The sequence below is a fragment of the Anoplophora glabripennis genome, unplaced genomic scaffold (genome assembly GCF_000390285.2).
Source record: "Anoplophora glabripennis isolate ALB-LARVAE unplaced genomic scaffold, Agla_2.0 scaffold118, whole genome shotgun sequence".
NCBI lineage: Eukaryota > Metazoa > Arthropoda > Insecta > Coleoptera > Cerambycidae > Anoplophora > Anoplophora glabripennis.
This window is the reverse complement of record NW_019416233.1, coordinates 773567-801103: the sequence shown is the minus strand read 5'-3', so window position 1 is coordinate 801103 and position 27537 is coordinate 773567. Positions and strand designations below refer to the sequence as shown.

At 32.6% G+C, this 27537-nt stretch overlaps 2 protein-coding genes across 3 annotated transcripts in view; one reads left to right on the top strand and one right to left on the bottom strand.

Annotated features, from left to right (window-relative positions):
* Positions 1 to 680: 680 nt before the first annotated feature.
* LOC111691922 (uncharacterized protein DDB_G0283697-like) lies at positions 681 to 3995 on the top strand. Its single transcript, XM_023455457.1, has 3 exons — positions 681 to 710; positions 845 to 1073; positions 1129 to 3995. Exons 1-3 carry the CDS (start codon positions 681 to 683, stop codon positions 3993 to 3995), a joined length of 3126 nt encoding a protein of 1041 aa, XP_023311225.1.
* A 3228-nt stretch (positions 3996 to 7223) lies between these two features.
* LOC108908837 (paired box protein Pax-5) overlaps positions 7224 to 27537 on the bottom strand; it is a 172932-nt gene continuing 152618 nt past the window's right edge. Inside the window, exons 6-11 of one of the 2 annotated variants that reach the window (XM_018712984.1) lie at positions 19462 to 19547; positions 17816 to 18035; positions 16812 to 16910; positions 13420 to 13638; positions 10695 to 10805; positions 7224 to 8348 (exon numbers count right to left, since the gene is read on the bottom strand). In XM_018712984.1, the coding sequence (XP_018568500.1) occupies positions 8113 to 8348; positions 10695 to 10805; positions 13420 to 13638; positions 16812 to 16910; positions 17816 to 18035; positions 19462 to 19547 (971 nt within the window). In that variant the 3' untranslated portion in view covers positions 7224 to 8112. Of the gene's footprint in view, positions 8349 to 10683; positions 10806 to 13419; positions 13639 to 16811; positions 16911 to 17815; positions 18036 to 19461; positions 19548 to 27537 lie in introns of both variants that reach the window. The other variant, XM_018712985.1, reaches the window with a different exon arrangement.

Below are 27537 nucleotides of genomic sequence, written 5' to 3'. Positions count from 1 at the left end.
TCTGAGACTATATGTTTTATTATAAAAATAGTAATACCATTCATACATATTAATATTTTGGTTTAAATATTATTAAATATTATAACGTAGGTACGTATAAGAGTGTATTCCACTGAATGGATGAGAATAAATGTAAGTTAGTGACTAGTGAAAATGGGCAAGTGATCACTTATTTGCACAGTAAACAAGTACTTATAAGAAACTGTTGTGAAATGGACATGTCCGTAAATAAAAGAAATGTGTTTATTTTGGATTCTACTTCATTTCTTCATGGCACAATATAAACAAACGAAGCATATTGAGAAATTCTTTCTCTTAACCAATAAAATTATACAATTATGAATCCAGCCAGGATAGCACAATAGGTTACCTAAACATTACAGAAATTATTGATGCATTCATTTATCTCCAGTCTTAATAGTACGTGTAAAAACAATCAATCATAAGTTATATATATTTTAAATTGTATTGAAAAACGGTTTTTTACGCTTGAGTTGACGTATCCAATCATTTTCGGTTGAATGGATTGTGTTTTTAAGAAATATTGGAATTTAAAGCGAGACAATTCGCTTTCAAGTTACGTGGATTACTGTTCGTTTGTAGTGGGAAACCTTTATATAAATAGTTAGTAAGGGAATTTGCATTAATTTTATTAATTTTTGTGACTCGTGGACTGCAAAATGCTTCTGCAGAGAAGCATTTTATCACAGGTTAGTGACCTAACATGACGTAAACGTAAATTGTGTTATAATGGATGGTGTTTGCAGTGCAGTGAATTTTCTTTTAAAAAAGTGAAAGTTTTAATTCGCATAATTCACTAGTAAGTAATTTTTTATGATTTTAGGTTTGCATTTTACTGGTATTATGCCTAGTAAAAGCGCAATATGACTATGACAAAGAGGAGAAGAAAGAAGTAAAAGAAGAGGAGGAAGATGATCGTGATTACGCAAAAATTTTTGCTGAAGAAACGTCAGCTGCTCTCACTGCAGCAACATCAGACGAGCCTGAAAGTCCCAAACAAGCCGACTTTGTAACTCCAACAGAGTTTGAAACTTTTTTCAAACCAGCTCATAGTTAGTTTGTACCATTAAAATTAATACAATTTAACCGATTATTTATTTGTTTTAGTTTTTGGTGAATCAAATGATAAACCTGTAAAATCCGCCCCTGAGAACAAGAAGAAGGAACACTTACAATCCTATGAAAGTAAAAGAGAGGATTATCCTTCCTATCTGGATGATGGACCTTTGAAAGATTTCTTTGAGGAGTCGGAGAGGAGACAACAAAAACTACAGAAGCAACAATCCAACAAGGATGAGGAAGTAATCCCTCCAGGTCCTAGCTATGTTTCTCAACAGGTACCTGCCAAATACAGTAGTTATGAAGATGATGAAGAAGACAAATCAGCAAGTGCATCTGAAGACGTAAATAATAAGCAGAAAAGCAGTGATGAACCAGATATCGAAGAAGGAATAGTAGAAAAGAACGAAGAAGACTACAAACTGCCGATCCCATTCGCTTTCACTTTTAAATCGAATAAACCTAAAGTGAACTATGATACTGGCAAATCAAGTTCCACTGTGTCGCAGTACCCAACAGCTTCGGGATATGACAAACCAGCTGCGAGTTCTCAAGAAAGAACTAACAAAAAGCAAGAAAGTGCCCCTTATGATGAACAAGAAAGTTCTCCTTACGAAGATATAGTAAATCCTTACGAAAAGGAAGGACCTAATCCTTACGAGGAGCAGGCAAGTACTCCTTATGGAGCCAAAATAGCTACTCCTTATGAGAAGCAAGAAAAATCTAATAAAAAGCAAGTAAATACTCCTTATGATGAGCAAGAAAGTGTTCCTTACGAAGACAGAGTAAATCCTTATGAAAAGGATGGACCCAATCCTTACGAGGAGCTGGCAAGTACTCCTTATGGAAAGCAAGTAAATGCACCTTATGAGAAGCAAGAAAAAACTGATAAAAAACAAGAAAGTGCTCCTTACGACGAGCAGGCCAGTACTCCTTATGGGAAGCAAGTAGATAATGATTATGAAAAGAAAAAAAGCTCTCCCTATGAAAAGTACAGCTTCAAGCCATCGGAAGAATATGCAGCTCAAAACTCGAAATATTATGATTCCAAAGTTAAACCTTATAATCCCACATATAAGAAAAACAGTGAACCAAAACATGAGGGCCAGTCCTCTGAAAATAGCTTCAAGCCATCGGAAGAATATGCAGCTCAAAACTCGAAATATTATGATTCCAAAGTTAAACCTTATAATCCCACATATAAGAAAAGCAGTGAACCAAAACATGAGGGCCAGTCCTCTGAAAATACCCCCAGTCACTTACAGGGAAAAGGTTGCAGAAAAGTAGCATCTAACAACAAAGACGACATGAACTGTTTTATATGCGAAAATCCAAAAACAAATGCAAAATACACCCAGTGTTCGTTCAGCACACAACAGAAACCAGTAGACTATTATGAAGGAAATTCTGCTCAATATTCCATGCAGAATAAACCAGAGCCAAACTCATACAGGTACAAACGAAGCGCTGAAAACGCGGAAAACGATCCCTACACTTATGTAAGGAACAGGGCGAGGAAAGACTCTCACGATGGAGGGATTCCATCAGATTATAGTGCCGGCTTCCAATATGAACCGGAACATTATGATGAAAGTAAACCTGAACTAACATATTCAGAACAACATTCTGAGGAACTTAAGAAGAATCCCGACAATTGTAAGAAAGTTGACAAAGACGGTATGACATGTACTATATGCAAAGACCCCAAATCAGGTGGCAATTTTGAACAATGTTCTTACGCTTCCAAACCAAAAGAAAAGAAATTCGCTTATGTAACGGAAAAGAAGTTTGATAACGATGAACCTGCGGAATCCCAGATTATACCACAGAGCCAAGCAGCAGAAGCAAATGCAAAAGAAAACGCAGATGTAGCTTCCAAAAAAAATGCTGAATTCCTTGAACAGTTTCAAAGCCGTGTAAATGAGGAGAAAGCTCCCAAGAAAGGTAACGAAGAAGGTCGTGAAGACCATCATGCCAAGTCGTCAGAAAAGAAAGAAAAAAAGAATGAGGAGGGCTATGAATTCCCAAGCCATTTCGTTAAAAATGTAGGTTCACCCAATTACGACCACTCTGCTGCTTACAAAGGCGCCAGTTCAGACAATGTAGACACAAAGAAGAAATCGGATTATTTCACAGACTTTGATGAGTACCACTTCAAATATTTCCCCGAATTTTCGAAACAGCAACAAGCCAAACAAGAATCCAGGCAGCAACCCGTACGCGATAAGTATGAAGTCCCAGTTCCTGAAGCGACTAAACAGAACGTAGAATCCGTCTTGGCTGAATTCACCAAAAAAGACCGTTCAAACTGCAAGAAAGCAGAGAAGAAAGGCATGACCTGTTACCTGTGTGTAGATAAAAACAATATTCAGAACGAGGAATGTATGTACGTTCAAGAATCTAAACCTGAAACCAAACACATAGCTTATCACGAAGCTAAAGCAACGGAAAAGGCGAAACCAGCCGAGCCCGAACAAAACGTAACGGAGGCACCCAAACAAGAAACCAAACTAGAACCAGTTGTTACGGAAACCAAAAATAAATACTTCTTTAAAAATGTCCCCAATCCCCCAGCTCCGCTAGGATTAGAAGCAGCTGCTTCCGAACAAGTTAGTACGTTCGTCCGTTACGATCCCGATCGGGAGAAGAGAAGTGCAAATAAAAAAGAAAAGAAGGTGAAGGAAGATAAAGAACCTAAACCCGACGAAAGCGCTTATGAATCAGAAAGGATAGACGATAAGGCAGACCCAACTATAAAGACTCCAGAAGAATTCAACGTCGCCCCTGGAGAAGGAGCTTTTAGCGACGAGACTAAGGCCGTATATAGTAAAGAACTTGGAGTACAATTACCTAAATACATGTTAGAAAAGTCAGAATTCGAAAAAGAGTTTGATGCCTTTTCCGGAGCATTTTAAATTAGACTAAATATTTTTCACTGTGTGATAGTACCAGTAGTAATGATCAACTATCATTGTAATATATTATTATATAATATGTTTCGTTGTTGTTATGTTGTTAAAAAATAAAGTTTTTAAATTTGTTTCCTTTAACGTATAATTGATTAACTTACGTAACAAAATTGCATTCAGTGGAGCAATGACTCCTATTAAGACTACTATTGCAATAAGTTTTTGTGGTAAAATAGAAATCAAAAATTTACGCTATCCTAAGCAGAACTTTTTAATCGCTTTTTGTTTAAGTCGTGTTGTATCAACATATCCACATCTACGATTAGCTGAATAAATTCACCTTACAAGAAAAACTGTTTTTAAATCTTTACATACCATTTTTTTTAAATATATTTCACGTATTTCACGTAATATACTCTAATCATGAAGTGTGGATTGTTAGTACATCAATACGTAGCAAAAAAATTAAAAGAGAAAAGTAGTATCTTCAAATGACTCCGAAACTAGCCTGTTATTGATCAGCGATCTACGTAGAATTCAGAATACTTCATTATGCATTAATGTTAATCATAAACTGATTTTTTTTTCTGTTTTTGTAGACTGTATAATAACGTAACAGTGAATATTTTCTTGTAATAATGAAAAGCTTATTAAACAAATATTCTCAATTTTAACTCTTAACTTTATCCTTTACAAATCCTCCCTAAAAGAAATTCTTACATTTATTAGACTAGGTTTTGTAGGTATAAATATTTACTGAAGCCCAACGAACTTGTATACCTATTGACACAGAGCTGGTATAATAGAAAAATACATAATCTTCTCTGTAGATATACTCGGACTATTTGAAGTTTTCTAAAACATATTGTTTAGGAATTTGTTAATTGAGTCCTCTAGTATCAAAACCCCTTAAATCCGTTTTTGATGAAAAATGAGATATACGCTTCAAAATATTCCTACTAAAATTCCCTATGGATGTGTTCATTCGAATGATTGCAAAAGTCACCTATTATAATATTAGGTGACTTTTCCAATCTTTTTTCACTTTTTCCAAATTATAAAGCAAATGGAAAAAATTCTAAAATTCTAGTACTTACTGATTTAATAACAACTTAATAATTATTTACCTAAACAACAATGATGTGTATTAGAGCAGGATATAGATAAATGTAGAGACAACGCAGTAAATCTTGACTGTGTAAATTCATTGTCTAGTTTCTATGCTGGAATTACCTTTAACTTTATTAACAATTAATTTTATTATACTTATTACTCATGTTCCTTATTTAATAAAGAGAAATTAAATAGTTTTGTTTTGTTTTATATTGCCTAATTCACAGCTACTCGTAATATATCCACGGTTTATTATTAGTGTCATTGTCACATTATATTATTAAAAACTTATTAGTAATTTTATTGGCGTATTATTAATGTTAAATAATTAAGAAATTTTAAAAAATGACCAGTTATCCATAGTTAATTACTTTGTTGTACATTTTGCAGACATCTAATTAGACATCCAGTCAATGCAAAATACACATCATCGGTATATGCGATCAAATATCTTCTTCTCCAACCGCCACAAAACTATGACATTTTTTGACTGTCAGAAATCTCTAAGGTTGACATTTTCTTTACTGAGAAAAAAAATGGTATTTTAGAAACAATAGTTATTTATGGTACTAGTCTGTACGGTATATACAGGGTGGTCCGAATTGTATGCAGGAAACTTCGAGGGTAGATAGATCTCTTTAAAATAATATGTGTTTGCCTGATAAACATAGGTCTGGAACGGCCCCGTTTTAGAGATACAGGGTGTTGAGGTTTTAAAGAAAAATGATTTTTTTGTTTATATATTTATATATACCCTGTATAAGTCACGCTGGGAAATATAATTTCCCCAAGTGACTTATATGACGTAACACACGAGTGTCATCAAAATCTNCATTTTGCAGACATCTAATTAGACATCCAGTCAATGCAAAATACACATCATCGGTATATGCGATCAAATATCTTCTTCTCCAACCGCCACAAAACTATGACATTTTTTGACTGTCAGAAATCTCTAAGGTTGACATTTTCTTTACTGAGAAAAAAAATGGGATTTTAGAAACAATAGTTATTTATGGTACTAGTCTGTACGGTATATATAAGTCACGCTGGGAAATATAATTTCCCAAGTAACTTATATGACGTAACACACGAGTGTCATCAAAATCTTATCCAACACTCTCATAGAATTTGGTTTTAATAATAAATAAAAATAACTTAAAATTTCAAGTGGTCAATGTCAGAAAAAGTAATTTAACGAAATGAATGTATTTTTAAATATTACAAAGGATACGAGTGTCAACCTAAATTGTGTCTGTAACCAAGGGTTGTCAGTAAACAAACAATATTTTTTGAATTGAAAAAATGGAAAATGTGGAATTTCCATCTGAAATTTTAGAAAAAGCTAATGCGGCTACTGCAGGCATCATTCCGGAGAAATCAAAGTCTGTATATAACAAAAAACTGAAAGAATTTCAAGATTGGAAAATCAAGGAAGGGATGAAAGGCGTAAATGAAGATGTCTTGCCGGCTTATTTTTTCAATTTAAGTGAGAAATCAGTTCCATCCACATTGTGGACTAAATATCCCATGTTGAAGTCAACTTTGAGAGTTTACAAGAACATTGACAATATGCTGAGATCAAAATAACACTATTTAGACCAACTTACCTGTATACAAAAGTCAACACCCAACTGGCTAGAGAGGAACATCATATTTGATACATATTTTTGTTTATTTGAATATATTTGTCGGATATGTTGAAAATTATGTACATGGTGTTACTTTTTTGGTGTTCCTACCTCCCAGTCCCATAATTTTTTTATTCGTATGCCTGTGACTGTAAAATATATAATTATACAATATCGCTTTCTATATTGTTGTGAATTTTGATATCTCCTACAGATTTTCTGCAAAATGTACGTCCTTAAATGTATTTAAATACAGAGTGTTTGAGAAATATGTTATATTTAAGGGATCCAAAAATAAATTGGTCCAATTTAAGCCAACGAATCTCTGTTCGTAAGTTGTGCACGTTTTTCCCGGATACCCTGTACTTTCCTAAATTTTATATCGAGAGACGCTGTTATCAAATTATGTTTCCTTCGGTTCTGTTTGTGTGTGCAAATAAATCAAAGCCGATATATTTAACTGATTTATTTTTCTAAATATAAACTGCCTACAACTATGAGTGAATGTGACAGGATTGGTTTAAGGGCAAGACGGGGCCTGAAATATTTGGGCCTATCACATTTTACAATACAATACTTACAATACCTTGACAGCTTTGATAAGTCCGCCGTCTCTTTGGTATATTATTACACATTTTACAAAATAAAATAAATAATTTTCTTTACATTTACGTATTTTCACCTTCGCTGGTTACTTTGTAATCAGCAAAGGTGTTTCGAAATTCCGTACATATTTATTGGATTCGCGTAAAATAAATATATCTTTTAGAATATCTTTTTAAAGGGATTTAGTTTTTGGATAAATATACACGGAATTTAGTGATTCAGAGAACACAAAAGTATGGATGTAGGTAAGTACGTTTTTCTCTGACTAGTTGACAGATAACTTTTTTGAAAATCATTTCTGTCATGTAATTATACGGATTTGGTGCAAATTAAGAACATATCTAACAAAAAAATAATTACACAAAATGGCAACTTGCAATGAAATGTTTCAGCAGTTTGTAATTTCCTTGCAAATTACGTCTTGATATGATAAAAAGTGCATATAAACATAAATCGTAAAAAAACATTTCTTTGGTGTATCTTACTTCGCTAAAATATATAAAATATAATATATTGTAATAAAAAACACATTTGAAATGATTACAGTAAATAAATAACAAAATTCTTCGTAGTATTCTGAGACCAATGTATATCTTACAATACTTATTTGCATCGATTTGTCTAAAACACAAATGAATTTACAAAAACAATTACTACGTGTAACTTATCCTAAAGTATCTACACACTTATCCCACCCTTCTCTCGCACTCTTTTCAAGAAATGTTCAGCCATTTATTCAGTTTTTCAAATTTTCCGCCAGTTCGCACCAGAACTTAAGCGAGGTTCAGATCATGGGTGTTGAAAATGTTTTCTGTCTTCGTTAAACAAGCGCTGCCACTCTCTGTTGGCGAATTCGCTGAGGCCAGGGAGTTTGCTCTAGTCGCCGCCAGGGGGCTTCGGCTGCTTTGTTCCGTGTTTCCGTTCGAATTAACGCCGTTTCCTTGCGCCGGCACGTTGTTGTTAACGTGGTTAACGTGGACGTCGTTGCTGGTGTAATAATAAGCCGTATCTGGAAAAAAATACGTCGTTTACAGACACTGATGGTTCGCAATGTTACTTGCACATGGGATTGTGTAATAGGATTCAAATAAATGACTGAAGGCGAAAGAAACCTGAAAAATTTTAATATTTTGAGGACAATTATTTTTCTCGTAAATAGTTTTTCTGTTATCATGAAAATAAAATATTGGCTACATACTAGATGGACTAATTAGAACAAAAATGATATTTATCTGCTCCCACTGTGATAAATTAATACATTTTTTTTAAGGAGGTAAGTGGTACCGTAGAAGTGGAAGATATTTTATGAACAAATAAATAGAAATATATGATGAACATTACATTTTATTAATTATTATAAATGGATATTTATAGTACAATTATTACATTTAGTAACATTTATAAAATTTGGATAATTATTCCGCTCGCGTTTACTAATTGTCACATTTTTCTCAAAATGATTTGACCACTCCATTTCAGTTACCGGAGGCTCAATATTATCTGACTGATCCATTAAAATAGCACGATGCGGCGTACTACTAGAACCTGGAGTTGAAGTGGCATTGTAAAGGATCCTGTTGGTTATTTCATTTTTGTTACTTAACCTGTCGGTAACATAACTTTCTGCAGTTGTGGCTGATTTCCACCCACCCACCATGTCTCTTGATTGCTAATACATCAACTTATGTATTAGCCAGTAACGTTGCCGATGTTCTTCGGAATGAATGACCTGTATATGTTTCAGGATGTTCTAGTTTAAAAAACTGTGCAATCTTATTAGGAATCATAGAAAGGGTATTCTTGCCGACTGGTTGGTTGTAACATCTACTTGCTTGATAGCGCATGAAAAAGCGTGAAATTTCAGTTTTAATTTCCAATTTAATCTTGATATATTTCTTGAGAATTTCTAGGTGAGAGACAGAACCCAGTCGAGAAGTAATTATAAACGTACGTGACATACCATTTTTAGAATCTGGAATTGTAACTACAATAATGTCATCGAAATTTTTGAAATTGACGTTGTCCAAAGTAAGTTTGCATAACTCATCAGAACGGCATGCTCCTGCAATGCCTAAGATCGTTACTACCTTCATTTAGCAAATATGTGTTATATAGTGCCTGAATGAGAAAATATTTGACTTGTTCTCTTGTAAAAACGTTTAGGTGTATAGCCGTCATTCTTACGATTCAAAAATGCTCTTAGCTTGGGGTATTTTGATATATATCCACGTTCTCCTATATGAAAATAGTTGTCTTAATCATTGAGTATTCACTCCACAAATTCGCCGGTGATTTTAAAATTCTTCACTTCTCCATGAAATATGCTAGCAGTGACATTTCAGAAACACCAGTATTTTTGTTCTGTCCGTAGCGCACTTTCGACTTCTTGGGCAATGAAAATTCGCAGGCAGCATTTGCTGCAGTTTTTATTTGAAAATCACTCGTTTAGAAATAATTCAAAACCAGCTAAATTGCAGCTTTTATGTAGCTTGTTTATAAAGAAATCTTAGAAACAACAAAATCCAAAAAACCAAGGTGACTTTGCAAGATTTCGAATAAAGTCAAAATGAATCGATTAAGAAATGTCAAAAAATAAAACCTAATCTTCATTTCATGAATCATAAAAACTGTGGGAGCAGATAAAATGTTATATACCACGCAGCAGTTAAGTATAATTTACCATTCTCGGACTCTATTGCCAGTCCTCGCTCCGCTCGGGCGCAAGATCGTCCTCGACTGGTAAATAATACTCACCTCTTTTATGGTGTAAATAAATATTTACATTTTCGTAAAATGAAAAAGTTTTCCATCTCTTTGGCTCCATCCACATAAGCGGAATTAGAGTGCTGGCCTTTTTCAATTTTGGTGCATGCATAAAATTTCAATAAAACATTGTAGGAAATAAAAATAGAAACACATAATTGCAAAAGTTCAATGTTGAATCCTTTTTGAATTATCTACAAAAATCGGTTATAATATTTAATTTAAAACAATTACCTATTTCTAGGAATAAGTAACCTAAAATTTCTATGTGGATTTTCAATTTAAAATATTGATATTATTTTGAATCCTATTTTGTAATGGAAATATAACTAATCGTACAAAACTGAACATTACTGTATGAAGTCAATTTTGTGTGTTAATTGCTGGTTAATTTTGTGCAAATGTTAATTCAAAAGTACATTTCGTGATTATTAAAGTAAATGTAAAGATAAAAATCCAAAATTATATTTCCACCACAACCTTAAATGGAATTATGTCCTAATAAAGTCGTTGTTACGTAAATGAAAATTGTGGCAAATCGCCACTAAGTTTCATTCAATACTTGCAGTTACAATACTCACTGTTTACTTACTGAGTAACCCGCTGGATGCGCTTCCATAACCATAGGTACCATAAGCCGCCCCATACTGACTATAAGCCGTACTGTAAGCATAATCAGTTCCTGGTACGACCGTGGTGCCTGCTGAAAAGAGAAAATAATTATTAGAATTGGCCTCGCGTTGTACATGGATCTGTTTCTACTTTGTTTTCGTTTTGGACAATTCCATCAACGCGATATTCGAAATAAATGAAGAAACAGTGGAAATGAGTGATGGTACAAGCCTTAATAATAAAATTCAACTGTTTTTCGGAAATTTTAACTTATTTGGAACCATGACAGATGCAACAACTTTTTTCAAATAAAGCTAATGGACAATTTCACATTTTCTGCTTTGATTTGCTTTTTAATCTACATTCACTTACAAATAGCTACTTTTTTATCGCTTTGTCTAATGACTTACTGTAAAACCTTTAGGACATATACAGGGTTCTTCACGATAAGTGGTCTCATAGACGTTTCAGAGGAACCAATGACAATATGTCTCTGAAATTTTGTTTACGGGGGTTATCAAATTTGTTCTCTTCAATGAAAATAATGCCATCAACGTAGCACTTCCGGTTATACTGGAAGTAGCTGTCAACTTCGTTATTTTAAATGGGACGATTATCGACAAGATAAATTAAAAATGATTCAAAAATGTTGAAGATTCCCTGTACCTTAATCTATCCGTTTTCGAGATAATCGTTATTTTACAAAAAATTTGACAGATGCAAGCGTTTCGAAAATTCCTTATATCTTTCATCGTTCTGGGAGCTTTCACTTGCTTTTCGGAATACACAAAGAACATAAGATGCTCTACCTTAGCCGATCAAAATTACCTGAAGAAAATTATACTAAGTGTCTCATTTTTCACGTTACATTTTGAAAACTTAACACCGACAAAACTTTTTAAAGTCAAATGAAACACCCTGTATTTTTCTGCGACATATTATAGAAAATCAAATTCTCTTTTCACTGATATAGGCATTATAGGGGTTACAGTTTCAATTTTCTCAGATATTTGCGGTTTACATACATTTTCAAGAATATTACGTTAAAATATCATCAAATGTAACTTGAAAGGCAAATATTAGTTTATCATTCAGTATTCTACAAGTATCAAGTACTTTCTCGACAAGAAAACTGTAGAATAATTATTATATTTTGAATTTATTTTAGATCCATGGGACGGACATTCACCATGAATCAATATTAGCTGCATTTCTATGATTTGGTATTTTGCAAAATTTGACATTAATAAAGTGCGTTGTTTCACGTTTGTCGCATCTTTTAAATAATGAGGGGGTATATTTACACAAAAATAATACCTAATAAGATTTCCTTCCATTGGGATACTATTATTAGCAACTGCAAGTACAATAAAGAGGAAATAAGCATTCTTTCATTAAGAAAACAATGAAATGTAAAGTAATCAAAATTTTAAATTATAGTATCCTCTCAACTTCATTCCAAATATCATAAAATTATAATAATGCATTTATTAGTTATTTGAAATTATTTTATTTATTGTCTTTGCTATTCTATAAAAACTTTTACAACATTAAAAATTAGAGAAAAATTCTAAGAAAACCAACCAAAATCATTTCATTAATTGTTCTGTTTCAGTTGCAAAATACCAAATCATAGAAATACAGTTAATAATTTTGATTCACGGTGAATGTTCCATGGATATAAAGAAAATTCAAAATATCTTCATTAGAATAATTAATATGCCACTTACCACTTACAAGAACTTTGTATATTCATACCTATTAGAAGAGACAAACCTTCACTGATTCAGTAAAAATGTTTTTATTTCTTTGTAGTTTTACCTACAGACTTTACAATATAATATTGTAAAGTAATCTTTAAATTCCATATTGCGCTACAAAGTCGTAGAACCAAGTAGATGCAATGTGTTAGTTTCTAAAAGAACCTTGTTCCAATTACTTCATATTACAGTACTTTTTTGTTTTTTTTTAACTAATACGTTATTTGCATGTAATTAATTCTGAAAAAGATTGATTAGGGAATTGCATAGATGAAGTAGTGTATCTAGTTACAATTTTGGACAATATTGAAGACTCAAATTTAACCTTAAGAGATTTAACCCAAAAGAGATTGACTTCTACTTTATTATCGGCACATTTACCTTAAGGAGATTAATAATTTGTCTTTAAATTCATCGTTGCCAGGACATAATTGATTTAAATTTGTATGTGATTTGTTAAATAATTTTTTGTTTAATTAATATTAAATCCTTTTATCCCCATTCACGCCTCCTTAAATCTTCTATATATAGCTTTAAATTGCCATTGTCAGTAGAAGGGTACTTAGGTCTCTTTCATACGAAATTGGTGTTAAATAAATATGTTATACGGGCTATCCAATTTTTGTTTGTATTGACACCTTTAAATTAATTTTCCCAACGTTTTTAAATCTCTGGAGGCAAACCCGTTATCAAAACGCCTAACTTGTCCTGATATTCGTTTCTTGTTATTGGTTCTAAAGCAGCTACATATGAAACCACAAGGACCGACATGGATATCAGATCAGGGGGTTCTTATAACGGGCCCGCCCTCACATGACCTAGACCGAGAACAACAAAGGCAGGTCAAAGATTCCTGTAAGTTTATAACTGGCTACTTAGGCGACGGCGCGGCGTATCAATCGCACAAGTTTAAATTTATTTTGTCTGTTATAAGAGTGACACTACCTGTTGTAGAATAACCAAAACTGGGTAACATTGTGGAATAGTGTTGTGAGGCGCCGTTGGAGGGCTGGAGAACTGTGAGAGCTGCTGGATCCGGCGATCCGGTATGCGATGCGGGTTGGCTTCCGGATTCCGCGGGCAGAGCCAGCGGTAGCCCGGGGGAAGCCCCGTCCACTGCTGCCCCCAGCCCGACCACGCCACTGTACGGCGAACTAGTCTCGGCTACATCATGCAATAACAAAAATATTAGCACACAAACATAAAAAACAAAACGAAAATTAAATTAGGAAAGGATGATCCAATAAAGACGGTTGTGGTGAAATAATGGAGTAATTTTTATTAGATGTCAATCAAAATTGTAAATTTCTTTCAAGAGAAAATAAATTAATAATAAAATATAGTAGAGAGTATAATCGCTAAATGATTGTGAATATACTACAAAGCTGAAAAATATCGATTCTTATTACTTCCCTTAATAAATAATATAATACTTTTAGATATTTATTTGTACACCCATATTTCTTTACAGCATCTCAGTGTAAACTCCATATTAAACACATCTTTATTGAATATTCTATATAATAAATAAATAAAAACATACTACATGCAACACTGCAGAGCTACATTTTTTAGAATACATATTATCTATTATCTTGGATGTAAGAAGGGGGATTTTTTGCTGGAATACCTTCAGTACATGTCACAATAAAGGTGTAGATCCCTATATCTGGGCGAGACCCGGAACATTTTGAAAATTCGGAAAAATATTCAAAAAATTTAAAAAAATACCTATTTCATCTGAGTTTTTTACTTATATCTTGGAACCTATGCAATTTGGAAGAATATTGAAGAGGAAAAAAGTTTTAGAATTGAATTTTGCACATACTGTAAATTAAAAATGTTTTAATTTATTACCGATGTTGCAAAATAGCAATAATTCATGAAAAAAAGGCAAAATAATCAAGTTTTTTGGATAATTTTTTAAAAATATTTTAATTGCTCCGAGGGCATTCTAATTTTGGAAAAAAAAACTTTAGAGTATAATAAAACAACACACCAATTTTCATTAAAATTGGTTCAATAGTTGTCGCAAAATAATTTTTTGAAAAAAATTTTCAAAATGTTGAACAGCCTCAAATAAACCATCTAGATACTTTATTATTTTATTCACATAAAAAAGACCGCTCAACCCTCCAAATGGCTTTTGAAAAATTGAAATCGTTTGATTACGACGGCCACAGTAAATTTTTAAACTCTTTTTTTTTATTTTTAAACAATCAGATTACATTTATCAATTTGCAATTTAGTTTTTTTTTTAAATTATAATTTTAAAGTACTCGGAAAGACGTTTCTAAAAAAAAGTTAAATTCCGTTTATTAGTTCTCGAGATATAAGCGGTCAAAGTTTATCGGCATTTACCGTTAATTTATAAACAATTTAATAATAATCATTTATCCAGTGGCTTCGTTTTTCCTAGTTCTAAACTGGAAAAAATGTTCATATCCATAAGTTCCAGTAGAATATGCAAAATTCAATTCTAAAACTCTTTTTCCTCTTCAACATTCTTCCAAAATGCATAGGTTCCAAGATATAAGTAAAAACCTCAGATAAAATAGGTATTTTTAAAAATATTTTAAAATTTTTGCAATTTTGAAATTGTTGCGGACCTCGCCCAGATCTAGGGATCTACACTTTTCTTATGTGAGTCGTACTGAAGGTAATCCATAAAAAATTAGCACATCCACCTCAAAACAGATCCGTCCTGGTCTAAATAAAAATAATACATAATAAAAATTTAAAACTACTTTTTCAAAAACCAAATGACATCTACACGAAACTGTTAGCTACCGCTGAGCAGAATGAGTAACCTAAGACTAAGGTGGTCGAAGTAACTAATTACGTGTAATCGTTTAAGATTATTATTTGTATAACGAATTTTATCACAAAGTAGGTATGTCGTAAGTAACGGCGTCTTTGCATCTAACTAGTTGATATTCACAAAAATGGAGCTCGTAGATCTATCATTGTCAGTTCATTAGCCGACAGCTAGGCTGGAATTAGTTGTTATTCGCTGTTTTGTAGAACTACATGTGTGATTATTTCATACAAGCGTAAATATTAGTACATGCAATGATTATAAATTGTGATATACAGATGGTAGCTGTATTAATGTAAAATTGGCGAAAAAAGAAGATTAAGAAATAGTTCGTGCTGGGGAGGTTTTATTAATTTTAATTTTAATTATGCATAGATGAAAAGGATGGTTCTTAAAGGAATAAGATTCAAATAAATTCATAATAAGTTTGCATCTGAGATGCTCTCTGAACACGGCAAGAAAAAAGCTCCAAAAGTATATTTGTAAATCCGCTATCCCAAATTGTCACTAACTGCTTTAAATTAGAGGAAATAATGGTAATATAAAATCCAACTTTGTATTAAATAAGCCGAAGTACGATATGACTATTACATTATTTTTTATTAGTCAACTCCTCTTCAATCTTGAATAATTAAATATGTACTTACATACGAGTATATGAATTGTTTTAGAATATTTGTTAAAAATTTTATACCCCACAAATTCTTATAGTTATAACGTATTTTAATATTATATTCATAAGAAGTTAATGTGCACGACAATAAATATTAATATAAAATTTCTAGTGAAATAATAAAGAACCTCCTTCACCTTATTTAGGTGTTGTGCGCTATTCGAAAGGTCATCCGATGAATCCCGTACCCTATCCTTTAAAACGCATTGGCAACTAAGTGAAAAAATGATACAAGCGAATTGAATAAAATAACATGGGAACATAGGAAGGGCAGATTGGAGATACCTAACGAGACATTTTAATTAGAGGATTCAATGCCAAATGATGCAATAAGTAGCTTTAACAATAGCGTGGTAAAAAAACATGCGAAAATAAGTGTAAGGACATGCAAAGTTAAACAGTACAGTGGCGTAGGGTCACTGGGTGCATATTTATGGGGAAAATTGTGCGCACCTCAACCAATTTAAATATGAAATAGGTGTTGGTCAACTTTTTAGTATTTAAGAAGGCGTATTTAGATAATGAAAATTATACGTAGAAAAGTTGACTAAAAAAGGAACAAAACACCCTGTATAACTTCTGTTATCTTGAATTTACCTCAATGAATAGTATTTAAAACTAAAATAGTTAATATAATCGTGAATTAGTGTAATTTCAATAGGAATAACATATCACGGATTGATTTTTTTTTCAAATTATTTTGAAATCTCTCATGTATTCTGATTTTGCAGGGTCTTTGAATAGTGCAAATATAATTAGTTAATAATAGTGTGTAATTAAAGAATTATTAGAACACTACACATTTTTATAATAGCAGAAATTTTTCCCCATTTTCCTAATACTTACCGGAATGGTATGGGGACATTGCTGTATCCATTATCCTACTGGTTTCTATTTTCATTTCGTGCATAGTTATTGGGGCTAACGGGGTCAATGAACTGGTACCTGTGTTTTGATTTGCTTTTCAATATCTTTGTTACATTATATAATTTAATTTACCACCACCAGGATGTGCTCGTTTAATTTATTTAAGTAACGTAAATATAAGTGCTTATAGCAAATCAACCAAGTGCACAAGTGCACAAATTCGTTAGTAATAGGTACAAAGTGTCTTAAAAATACGTTCCATCGTTAGTAAAGAGATTCCTCATCCAGAAATTAGTCAAATTGTTCATGTTAAGGTTTGTTCTATTTTGCCTCGTCACTGGCATCTTTATAATTTTATGAAAAGTAATATATGTGTCATACTGACTTGATAGTATAGTTTTTTAGACAGTTAAATATCTAATAAAATTTTGACAGTTTTTTTAATTCATTCATCTTCTAGATGAGTATAAAATCGGAAAAATATCAGGTGACTTTTATTATGCGTTTATCTGATTTTTTATTTCGACAGTTATCTGTATTTTCAAAACTAAATCTTAAAACTTTAACTAATTTTGGGATGAGAAATTTCCAGAATACACTGTAAATTTTTTCCTTTAGAGCTCAACTGAATACCATTAATTATATTAAGACTAACGCTTTTAAAGCAATAATAACATAGACATCATTAAATGAATCTTTTTGGTTATAATTTATTGGATTTCTAAAAGTAACCACGGTCATACATGTCTAAAAGAGATAAATTTACCAAGTAAAAATATTAAAAATAAGAAACTGACGCAAATTCATGCTTCCATTATCTGTAAAGTCAGTTGTTTTCATAAAAAACTTGAAAACCTTTTTTGCTCTATGCGAAACAAGTCCTGAGTTTCAGCGGGCAAAGCCCATTTATTTTATCCCAATTAGGATGTACTTTTTGGAGGCTTGAAGAGCCTATTAATTGATTGAAAGCAAGACATGCTTACCTAGTGAACCCGGAAGAGGAGGTGTGTAAATATTTTGGGAGGTTGCTTGGCTCATGGTGTTGATGGTATCGTAGATATCCGAGGCAGAACTGACGGTACCGACGCCAGCAAAACCTGCATGCGTGTCGTAGTATCCCGTCTGACCCGTGGTCGTTCCCGCTCCACCCAGTTCCGACAACAGCTTGTGCTCATCCTTGATACTCCATTTACTCGACCAAAGCTGAAAGAAACGATTGCACCTATAAAACAACATCTCTGGAAAAAGCGACATAATTATTAAGACAATGGCGTACGGCAAATTCCTAATTAGTTTTAGCTAAAAACTGCCATCAGGGCAGAACATCGATTCTGCACAGTTTCCTATGGTATCGCAACTACCAAACAAAAATAATTTGCTCGTAGATATGCAATAATCCGTTTAGTTACAAAGCTGCTATCGAGTTCGTTGACCTATTTCTACAATGTCCAATGGGTACATAACATTCTTTTGCTATTCTCTGCCTTTAGTTGTCATCCACTACAAGTAAATTTTAGAAGTTATCCACGTGGTCAGTTCAAATTGATTTGGGTTGTTCTTACGAGGTCTGTTAAAAAAATAACCGAACTTTTTTTTTATACTTTATTATTCATTTTATTTGTCTCCTTCAAAGTACTCCCCTCCTCTATTCACACACATCCCAGCGGTTTCCATTTCGCGAAGCAATCCTGGAAGCTTCATTTGAAATGACATTTAAAATTTGTGACGAATTTGCTTTGATGTCATCACTTTAATGAGCTCACTGTGAATGAAAGAAGGACCTAATGATTCATAATCTTAATATTTTAAATAAATAGTTATGGTCCAGTGACAACAATTTTAAATTTTATGGCATTGTATTATCTTAAGAATTAAGACATTTTCATTGTTGGTTTGATAAATTGTTGATGAAAATTTTGGTACCAAAAAGATATAATTGGGAGTGAATTGATTGAATTTGTCTAGAAATGAAATTCTTTTCATTCCTCTTTAGACGACTTCATTTATGGTTTAACCAATTTGTTGGAATGTAGGCCATATCTAATGCCTGTAAGAATTCCTGAAGTTTAAGAAGAATTGAAATATCTACACCACAAAAATATTCAGAATATTAAGAGGGCTTACTATCACTTCATAGCAGCGTTTCCTCGAGCCAATACCAATTAAATTTTAATGTACGTGCAACTTATTATCTCCTGGGGATCTACTAAAAATTAAATTAGTGTTGAATGTCTGTCCACTTCAGTAAACATATGATAATGTTAACGTTAAAGCTAAATCGGTTGAACTAATGGTTCGACTTACAAGTTAATACACGGCAATATTAGAAGGTATGGCCTGGAGGAAACATTTAAATTGGTGCGTGTTTTGGTTATTAGGAAACTTACCTACACGTAGGATAAAGGCGACTAAATAATAAATAACTACAGGAGGAACAGTATTCGGCCAGATGTTAGGATAAGATAGCTATCGCACAAGTAGTACTTTTAAGTGATTTCTCTTAAAATAGAAGCGGTAATTTAATATTGCATCAGTGGGTGCAATAAATAAACTCGGCAATAAACAACATAAAATCGTAAACACAGTACATTGAAAGTTAATTTTGTTTTAATGAGAGCAATTTACTTACATTTGAATATAGCTGGTCCCCATTATACTGTGATCTCTGCCTTTTTAGGTCATCCTCCGGATGCCCATTTATATCTCTATTTTCATCTGCAACAAAAAAATAACATCAAACGTATTTCGACACACACGAATATTATAATTAAAACATTCTTTTCCCGCAAAAAACGCGTGCTATTACTTTTAATGGCGTTGCCACATTTTAAATTTGTGTGATGCCTCTTTTAATTTGTTTTACTTGTTTAGGCACGGTTGTATTAATGCTCGGTGGTGTCCCCAGTGAGTCATTCCAATCTATTCCGGTTATAGCTGTAGAGTTATTGGAATACGCTGTTAACAGAACTGACTACGATTTAACCAGATTTAAATGAACCCGTTCGAATCTGCGGTGCTCGGGTCTATTAAAATTAACGGTTATTTTATTCTGACATTATTTATTTAATTTGAAATATAATATTTTGGATTTACAGTAATTGTCATTTATTACCTCCAGTCAATACAAATTATGTACCTAAGTAAACCAAGTAAAATTTTGCTTTATATCCATAAAACGTAAAACAGGATTCAATGTTGTGAGGAGTACGACAATAAAAAAATATACATATAGATATACATAGTTATATAAAAGTGTATTAGTTGCTGCAAACACCTGATTAACATTTTTATGTATCACTGTTCAAAGTTTCAATCAAATTTCACTCAATTTTACTCAATAATGTTTCAATTTCTGGCCACACTAGATTGAGTGAAATTTTCACTCTATTAGTACGAGTACAACTGAGTGAAACTATTGCACCAGAAATGAGTGAGTTTTACTCATGCCCGAATTACTGCTAATTATCAATTGAGTGATTTTTTACTCTATTCTGAGTATATAAAACCAATTTAGAGTTGACTTTTCTCTAATATGATTTAAATTTAACTATTATGGGTCATTTTTTACTTGGTTTTTAATTAACTAAATATTGAGTGTAAAAATAAATCACTCATAAATAATTCATTATAAAGGATATAAAGGATATATAGTGTTGAAATTAATTAGACGCTATACAGCATGTTCTGCAAATGATGAACTTTCAAATTAGAAGAGATATTGTAAAAATAATGTCTCAAAGTGAAACAAAAATACTCTAGGCTTTAAAAATGTTAGAAATAAACAAAATAATGAATTTCATTATAACATTATCATAGCTTCATACAATACAGCTGATAACTATGCTATCGGAAAAAATTAAGGGAAAAAATTATATCATTAATTTTTTACTGATTTTTGTATCTCACTGAAGCTTCAAAACGTTTTTTTTTTTATCTCGATAAGACTCTTTTTCACTGAGATACAGTCTTTCAAAAATCACTACATTTATCAAATATTTTTCATCCTTTAATTTTTTCCAGTAGAGTATAAGACAAAAATAATTGAAAACTCTTAGAAATAATATTTTCTGCAATGCAAGTGGATTTTTTTTTCTAAATTAAAACTGACTAATTAAAAATAGGGCCTTCTGAAATTAAATTTCTGAAATAAACCTAAAAAGAAGTGTGAAAGTTGGGACACATTACTAAACTGTGTCCCACTCGAACGTCTTCCGAGAGACTGGCATCACTCGGTATATGATTTGCAGAGTAAAATTATGTAAAAAAAATTATTATTTATAAATGTTTAAAAGATGTAACAACAAAATTATTGGCAGTGGCGTAAAATTTCATGTAGAATGGATGGAAAGTTTTCCATCCATTCTAATCAAATACTGGCTTTGCAACCCCGTACTGCGATATAATATACCGAAATGTATATTGTGAAATTCGCCATTTACTATAGTCGGACGATATTTTGGGGTAAACTTAGGAAGGCTTTATAGTTCCGGATACAGGGTTCCGGTTAAGCAAAGTCACCCATCTCAAAGCGTATTGTCAAGTCAACCGCACAAGAACAGACTGTGCATTTTCCAACAATGCCCGCATAGAACAGATTTAACCGATTCTTTGTTATTTTGCGCTAATGCGAACTGAGCAAGTCATCAAAGTTTATTCGAATATAATGCGAAATTCTGGGCAATTTCATAGCTTTTGGATTTACTTTGAAGGGGCTAGTATATTCAAATGAGAACTATGACTAATCGAGTGCTCTACACAACTTTAACAATAGTTGTTTCGAAAACAAACATTTTTCCTCCACAATTTTAAAGATTATGACATTTTTAAGTTTTTTCAGACATTTGGCCTATAATATTTAAAAGTATTACATAGTATATCATTTATTTGATGCCAAAGAATGAGCACAACGTATTTAATTTCAGTCATTGTAATAATTATCACAATATAAATTGTAAATTTCACACAACTTCAAGTTGCTCGTCTTACAATTATGTGAATTTTCCTAGTAATGTTTTTCCGTATAATAAATAATGCATAATTTTATAAGTTTTACGAAAATTACAAATAAAAATATTTGAATATTAAATCAGAGATTTCGCAGTGGCATGTTTTCGTTGATCAAATATTGATTTCTAAGTTTATTTTTTATGATAGTGTAAGGGGTTTTGCACTTAAGTGAGCACAAATTTTTCTTGAAAATAGAATTAAGTATGCTAATATAAAAAGTAGCTATCCGTAGATTGCTTTTTTTGGATGGGTGTACCACAGGGTTCAGTCATGGGGCCAGTACTTTAAATGTTTATAAATTAAACAGAAGTTTTAGTATTTACACTGATAACACTTCCGGATTGACATCGAGCACTAATGATAGGAATTTAGAGAAAAATGCGAATACATATTTTACTGAATGACATAACATAATGGTTACTGATTACTATATTTTAAAACATACAAAATAATAAGTTTATAACAATGTTATTTTTCTGTACTGGAGCTTCAATTCAGTAGTAACTAATAATGTTTATGATATAAAATATGTAAAATAATCTACGGACACATACATTATGTTTCATGGGGTGCCCTTTCTGAATGCGAAAAGGGAACCGCTGAGGACGAATGTATCCATAAGGGAATGCAAAACACAACTTTGCAACAGATTTAGCTAGAGTGGCCGGTGCTCTCTTCATTATCTCAACACAACCTATTTAATTGTGTCCACTATTTTCCCTTGTTTATTTCAGCAGAGCAAAGCGAACGCCAAAGTGTGAAGGGGTGGAAACCGAGAGAGATGGGAATAGGCGGACTACGGCGAGGTGGATTAAAATGGTGACCAGAGCTAAAACGTTATTTACTTGGTTATTTTAGATTCAAGCCACAATATCCATTGTTTTAATAACAAGAATTTGAATGGCCTGTCACAATTAAAATTAATAGAGAGCTCTCTCTATTGATTTCATTACGTTTCAAAACAGTTTATTAACTTTACATTCAAATATGGAGAACTCAATTTATATTTCCAAACTATTTTCGAAGCCGTATCAATAATGTCTCTATTGGATATTTATCATTAATTTCATTAAATGCTATCTATAATTTAATCCATTTAACAACGGCGACACAATATAAACGCTTTAGACCAAAACCAAATTCCGAATTTAATTATAAATACTATTTTGTTATCACTACTATTTATTTAACGTTTTGATATTTCCTCGAAAAAATAAGTTAAAATTTTGCTTTTAACTAGATCTGATAGTTTAAATTTGTTTGAATTTGACTTTTTGTATATTAACTAACTTTGATACTCTCTGAATATGAATTAAAATATGCTAAATCAGCCCACTGACATTGACCCTAGTAGGATTATATTCGATGTTAAATACTGATATGATGATGAATCTTTCATATGAGGGTAGGATGCGCAATGGCAAGGCAGTGGGGTGGGGATCTTGGGTTACCTGCTGCCTGCATTTCCATCTCATTCTATAGTTGGTGCGTTTATCTCAAAAATCTTATGTACTATTAAACCAGGGCGAACCTGTCGAAATATCCTACTTCTTGGATGTAAGAGGGGGCAAGCTAATTTTTGCTGGAATACCTTCACTACAATTCACATAATAAAAGTGTACACCCCTAGATCTGAACGAGGTCCGGAACATTTTCAAAATTGCAAAAATGTTTTAAACATTTTAAAGATACTTATTTTATCTGTTTTTTACTTACATCTTTTTTCAATTTTTCAAAAACTATTTGAAAGGCTGTGCGGGCTTTTATATGTGAAAAAGTTTTCAAGTATCTAGATGCTTTATTTAAGGCTGTGCAACATTTTGAAAATTCGAAAAAATTTTTTCAAAATTTTTTTCAAAAAATTATTTTGCGAAAACTATCTAACCGATTTTAATGAAATTTGGTGTGTTGTTTTATTATACTCTAAAGTTTTTTTTTACCAAAATTAGAATGCCCTCGGAACAATTAAAATATTTTTAAAGAAGTACCTATCCAAAAAACTTAATTATTTTGCCTCCTTTTCATCAATTATTGCTATTTTGCATCATCGGTAATAAATTTAAACATTTTTAACAGTATATTGTGCAAAATTCAAATCTGAAACTTTTTGCCTCTTCAATATTCTTCCAAAATGCATAGGTTACCAGATATAAGTAAAAAAAACTCAGGTAAAATAGGTATTTTTAAAAATTTTGTGAGTTGTACTGAACGTAATCCAGAAAAGAAATGCTTGTCCCCTCTCACATCCACCTCAAAACAGATCCAGATCAGACAATTTGAAGGTTAAGAAACTGTGAAAAATTGACCCAAAGCGGTAGAGAAAATGTAATTCAATGAAAATATGTAGTCTAGAAGCAGTTTTTAACGTGTTATTTCCGATAGGTGTTCGTGCTCAATCATTAAATTACCGCGTTTTTCTAGCGAATCACTGGAATTATCGATCGATTACTAGTCGAGCAAATAATGAGAATGTCAACATATTAATCAAAACAGTAAATAAATATCTGTCAGTGGGTGGAAGGAGCCTAGAAAGGGCAACGTTTCCCAGTATGTCTCCGTACTGTAGCCGCTGGAGCGTATTGTTGTTACAATACAAGCTAAGTTAGTGATTAACCATCACTCATCCTGTGACGTCATTGTTCGGTGATTAATTGATTAACAGATTATAAAGTAGGAACAGGATTAGCGTCTATAGACATTACACGCCGACTGAGTGTAGACCCATTCTGCTCGATCTTGACATATTAATTACTTAATTAAAAATTAAAACGAGATTGTCATCAAATTGCCAGCCGTTTAGTTATTAGTTCTCGGCGTATTTTGGTTTGCATAAAATAATTTTCCAGAACATTAAACATATCTTGAAAGCTGTAATCGATATTTGTAATACGTACCACTTTACTGTTATAAATCCAATTAGCCTATTTTTAAACGCTACCACTGTTTTTATTAACAGGAACACTCTGGTCGTTAAGTGAAAAACGGTGGTAATAATAAACACACGGTTGCGCCATCAGTACCTAGAAGAACCAAAATGTCCTTTCATTAAAATACTTCTACCACGAGAACGTTGCGTGTTCTTAATTAACCAAATCTCCTGCATTGAACATGTAATAAGTAAATAATAGTAATAATACATCCGTTGATTCAGTCACCAAAAATTGCGTTAATGAGCTTATAAAGCCATCAGAAGCATGAGGATAGATGGTTCTTCTCTTAGAAAATACATTACGCACCAGCGTTTGTACTAATGAATACAAAGGTGGATGCAAATACTTATACAAACAGAATGTGCATGAATTTTGTGTTACGAATATTGTGTAATCATGAATAAGGTAGTATTTAATGTTTGTACATAATTTGTTATTATTATTATTCACTAAATACAACCATATTCCTCTCTAGAAACCTAAAACACATCTCTGTGCTGTAGGTATGTAGATCATTAGGAATAATTATTATTAGATAGGAAATGGGGGAATTAATTCCATTTATTTCTACCAAATAATGTAAGTATTCCTAAATTTTCTATAAATGTTGAATGATGTATTTATTATTCTGTCCCATTACTCTCTTTCCTAACTCTATCTGTTGCTTGAACGTAGATTTACTTTATATAATAAGTTCTTGCTTGCCTAGTCTCAACATCATGATGCTAAAATATGAAAAATAGCAATATCTGCTCGCAAACATTGTTTAAATTTATTAATGTGTTCCGTTGTAGAAACAGTTAACGTTGGTTTGGAATTTCAATAGTATTGAGATATTATTATTATTTCATACTGTTAATTTGGTCATTATTACCATATTGGAATTGCTATCTATGAAGCTGTCACATTATGAAGAATTCAGCGTGGATATCACAACAGAAACCAAAAATAGTATACGGACTAAAAAACTTGATCTGAAATTGGGAATTGGGAATAAAAAAATGTGTAAGCTTTTGTCCGCTAAATGTGATTTACGCATTAAGTTTTAAATTCATATTTTCTTAGTTCTTGCTTTAAAGGAAATACATATTATTTATCACACGCTGTGAAATACTTCAACAAGTAAAAATATTTGTAAAACAGTTTAGCCATAGCCTAGTGCCTAGTCACTTCCCCAGTGTGTTTGTTGTGCATAAATTAAACAGGCACTAAAGAATCAAACATAAGTGTTTCCAACCGCTCACCTTTGTTCGGCTTTGACATTTAGATGATGCTCTTTTTACCCTCGTATAATTTTCACCCTAATACTCCGGCCGATGTAGAAGCCTGCTGCATAAGCCAACTAAGTTCTCAACGCACGGTTTCCAGAATTGCTCTTTATTTATAAAAATCCGGGTTGGAAACAAAAGTACGCTCTCAGATTTACAAGTGACTAAATTGACTCAATCTGTGAAAAACTTTGGTGGAATTTCATCCCAGCTCGGCTGTTGCTGGAAGTTATCCTGCCCGCGTAGAGGTTCACGGTCGCCGCTTGTTTGGGCGACTGTACGCCAGGGCGATGTTATTGCGATTATATTGACTGGTCCATGGGGAGTTGGAAGGGAACATTCGAAATAAATCGACTAGTGTTGTATAGTGAAGTCAAGTATTGTTATGCTAGTGATGACCATTTCTGGTCCCTCCGAATCGAATTCAATTTCGTTTAACGAATGAAACAGTTATTCGAACTGTTCGGCCTTCAAACGTAACAATAAATTATATGATTCTCATGTAAAATTAGGAAAATAAAAACCGAACGGGAATACCCGCGGGATCCATTTTGAATTATATAATGCGAATTAAATGCCAACTATTTTTCGTTTGCTGCTTTTGTGCGGATCCATTTCGGGGTATTAATTTCAGTTTTATATTCGCAGTACAGACATTTAATTTAATTGTTCTCGAAATAATGATTCTTTGTCGTTCGGATTCGACCGTAGCCGTTGACACGGAAAGTTCGATGATTCGCAATCGCTTCTACACAAGTCTGTGACATCCTGCTTCTGGAGTACGTTGCAACAGAGGAAATTTGGGAAACGTAAATATTATGGAGCTTACATCAACGAATAATGGTATAATAGAACGTATCCGCCAATTGCCAAACAACGAAAAGCCAAAACGACAGAAAAAATAAGCCAATACAGTCTATTACTAAGCAGTTTTATTCTCTGAATCAGAACCATCTTAATTGTCCAGGAATAATATCTGGAAAGATGATTCTTCAAAAGTATTGTGTATTTAACATTAGAAGAGTCTTTATATTAGTTAAATAACTTTTCTTCTAGTTTATTGTTAGCACCAATACCGTCAATAACGAAAAATTGTAACACCTATTTATTGTGAAGTAACTGATTTCAGTTACAATAACGTTATTTTGGTACAACATAGACAATGGCTTCTCTACTTCTTTATTATAGTTCGAGAGCTTTAATAAGTACCGTTATATTCAAATTAACCCAATGGCGCCTTTAGGAAGCTGCTTGGAATTCATAGAGCTGACCGGAACGAGGAAGCTTAACCGGATCTGGAGCTGGACTTGTTCTTTACCTTAGTCTTGGTCGTTGCAGTGTACGGACCGGCAAACCCCAAACTTGAGAAACTACCAGTTCCTTTACACCAGGCAATTACCACGATCATTAATACGGTCGTTACTTAACAGGAGATTTATCGGTTTCCGACATCGGGAAAATTAATTTTGACTTTTAGGTGTAATTGTTTGAGGATTGTCT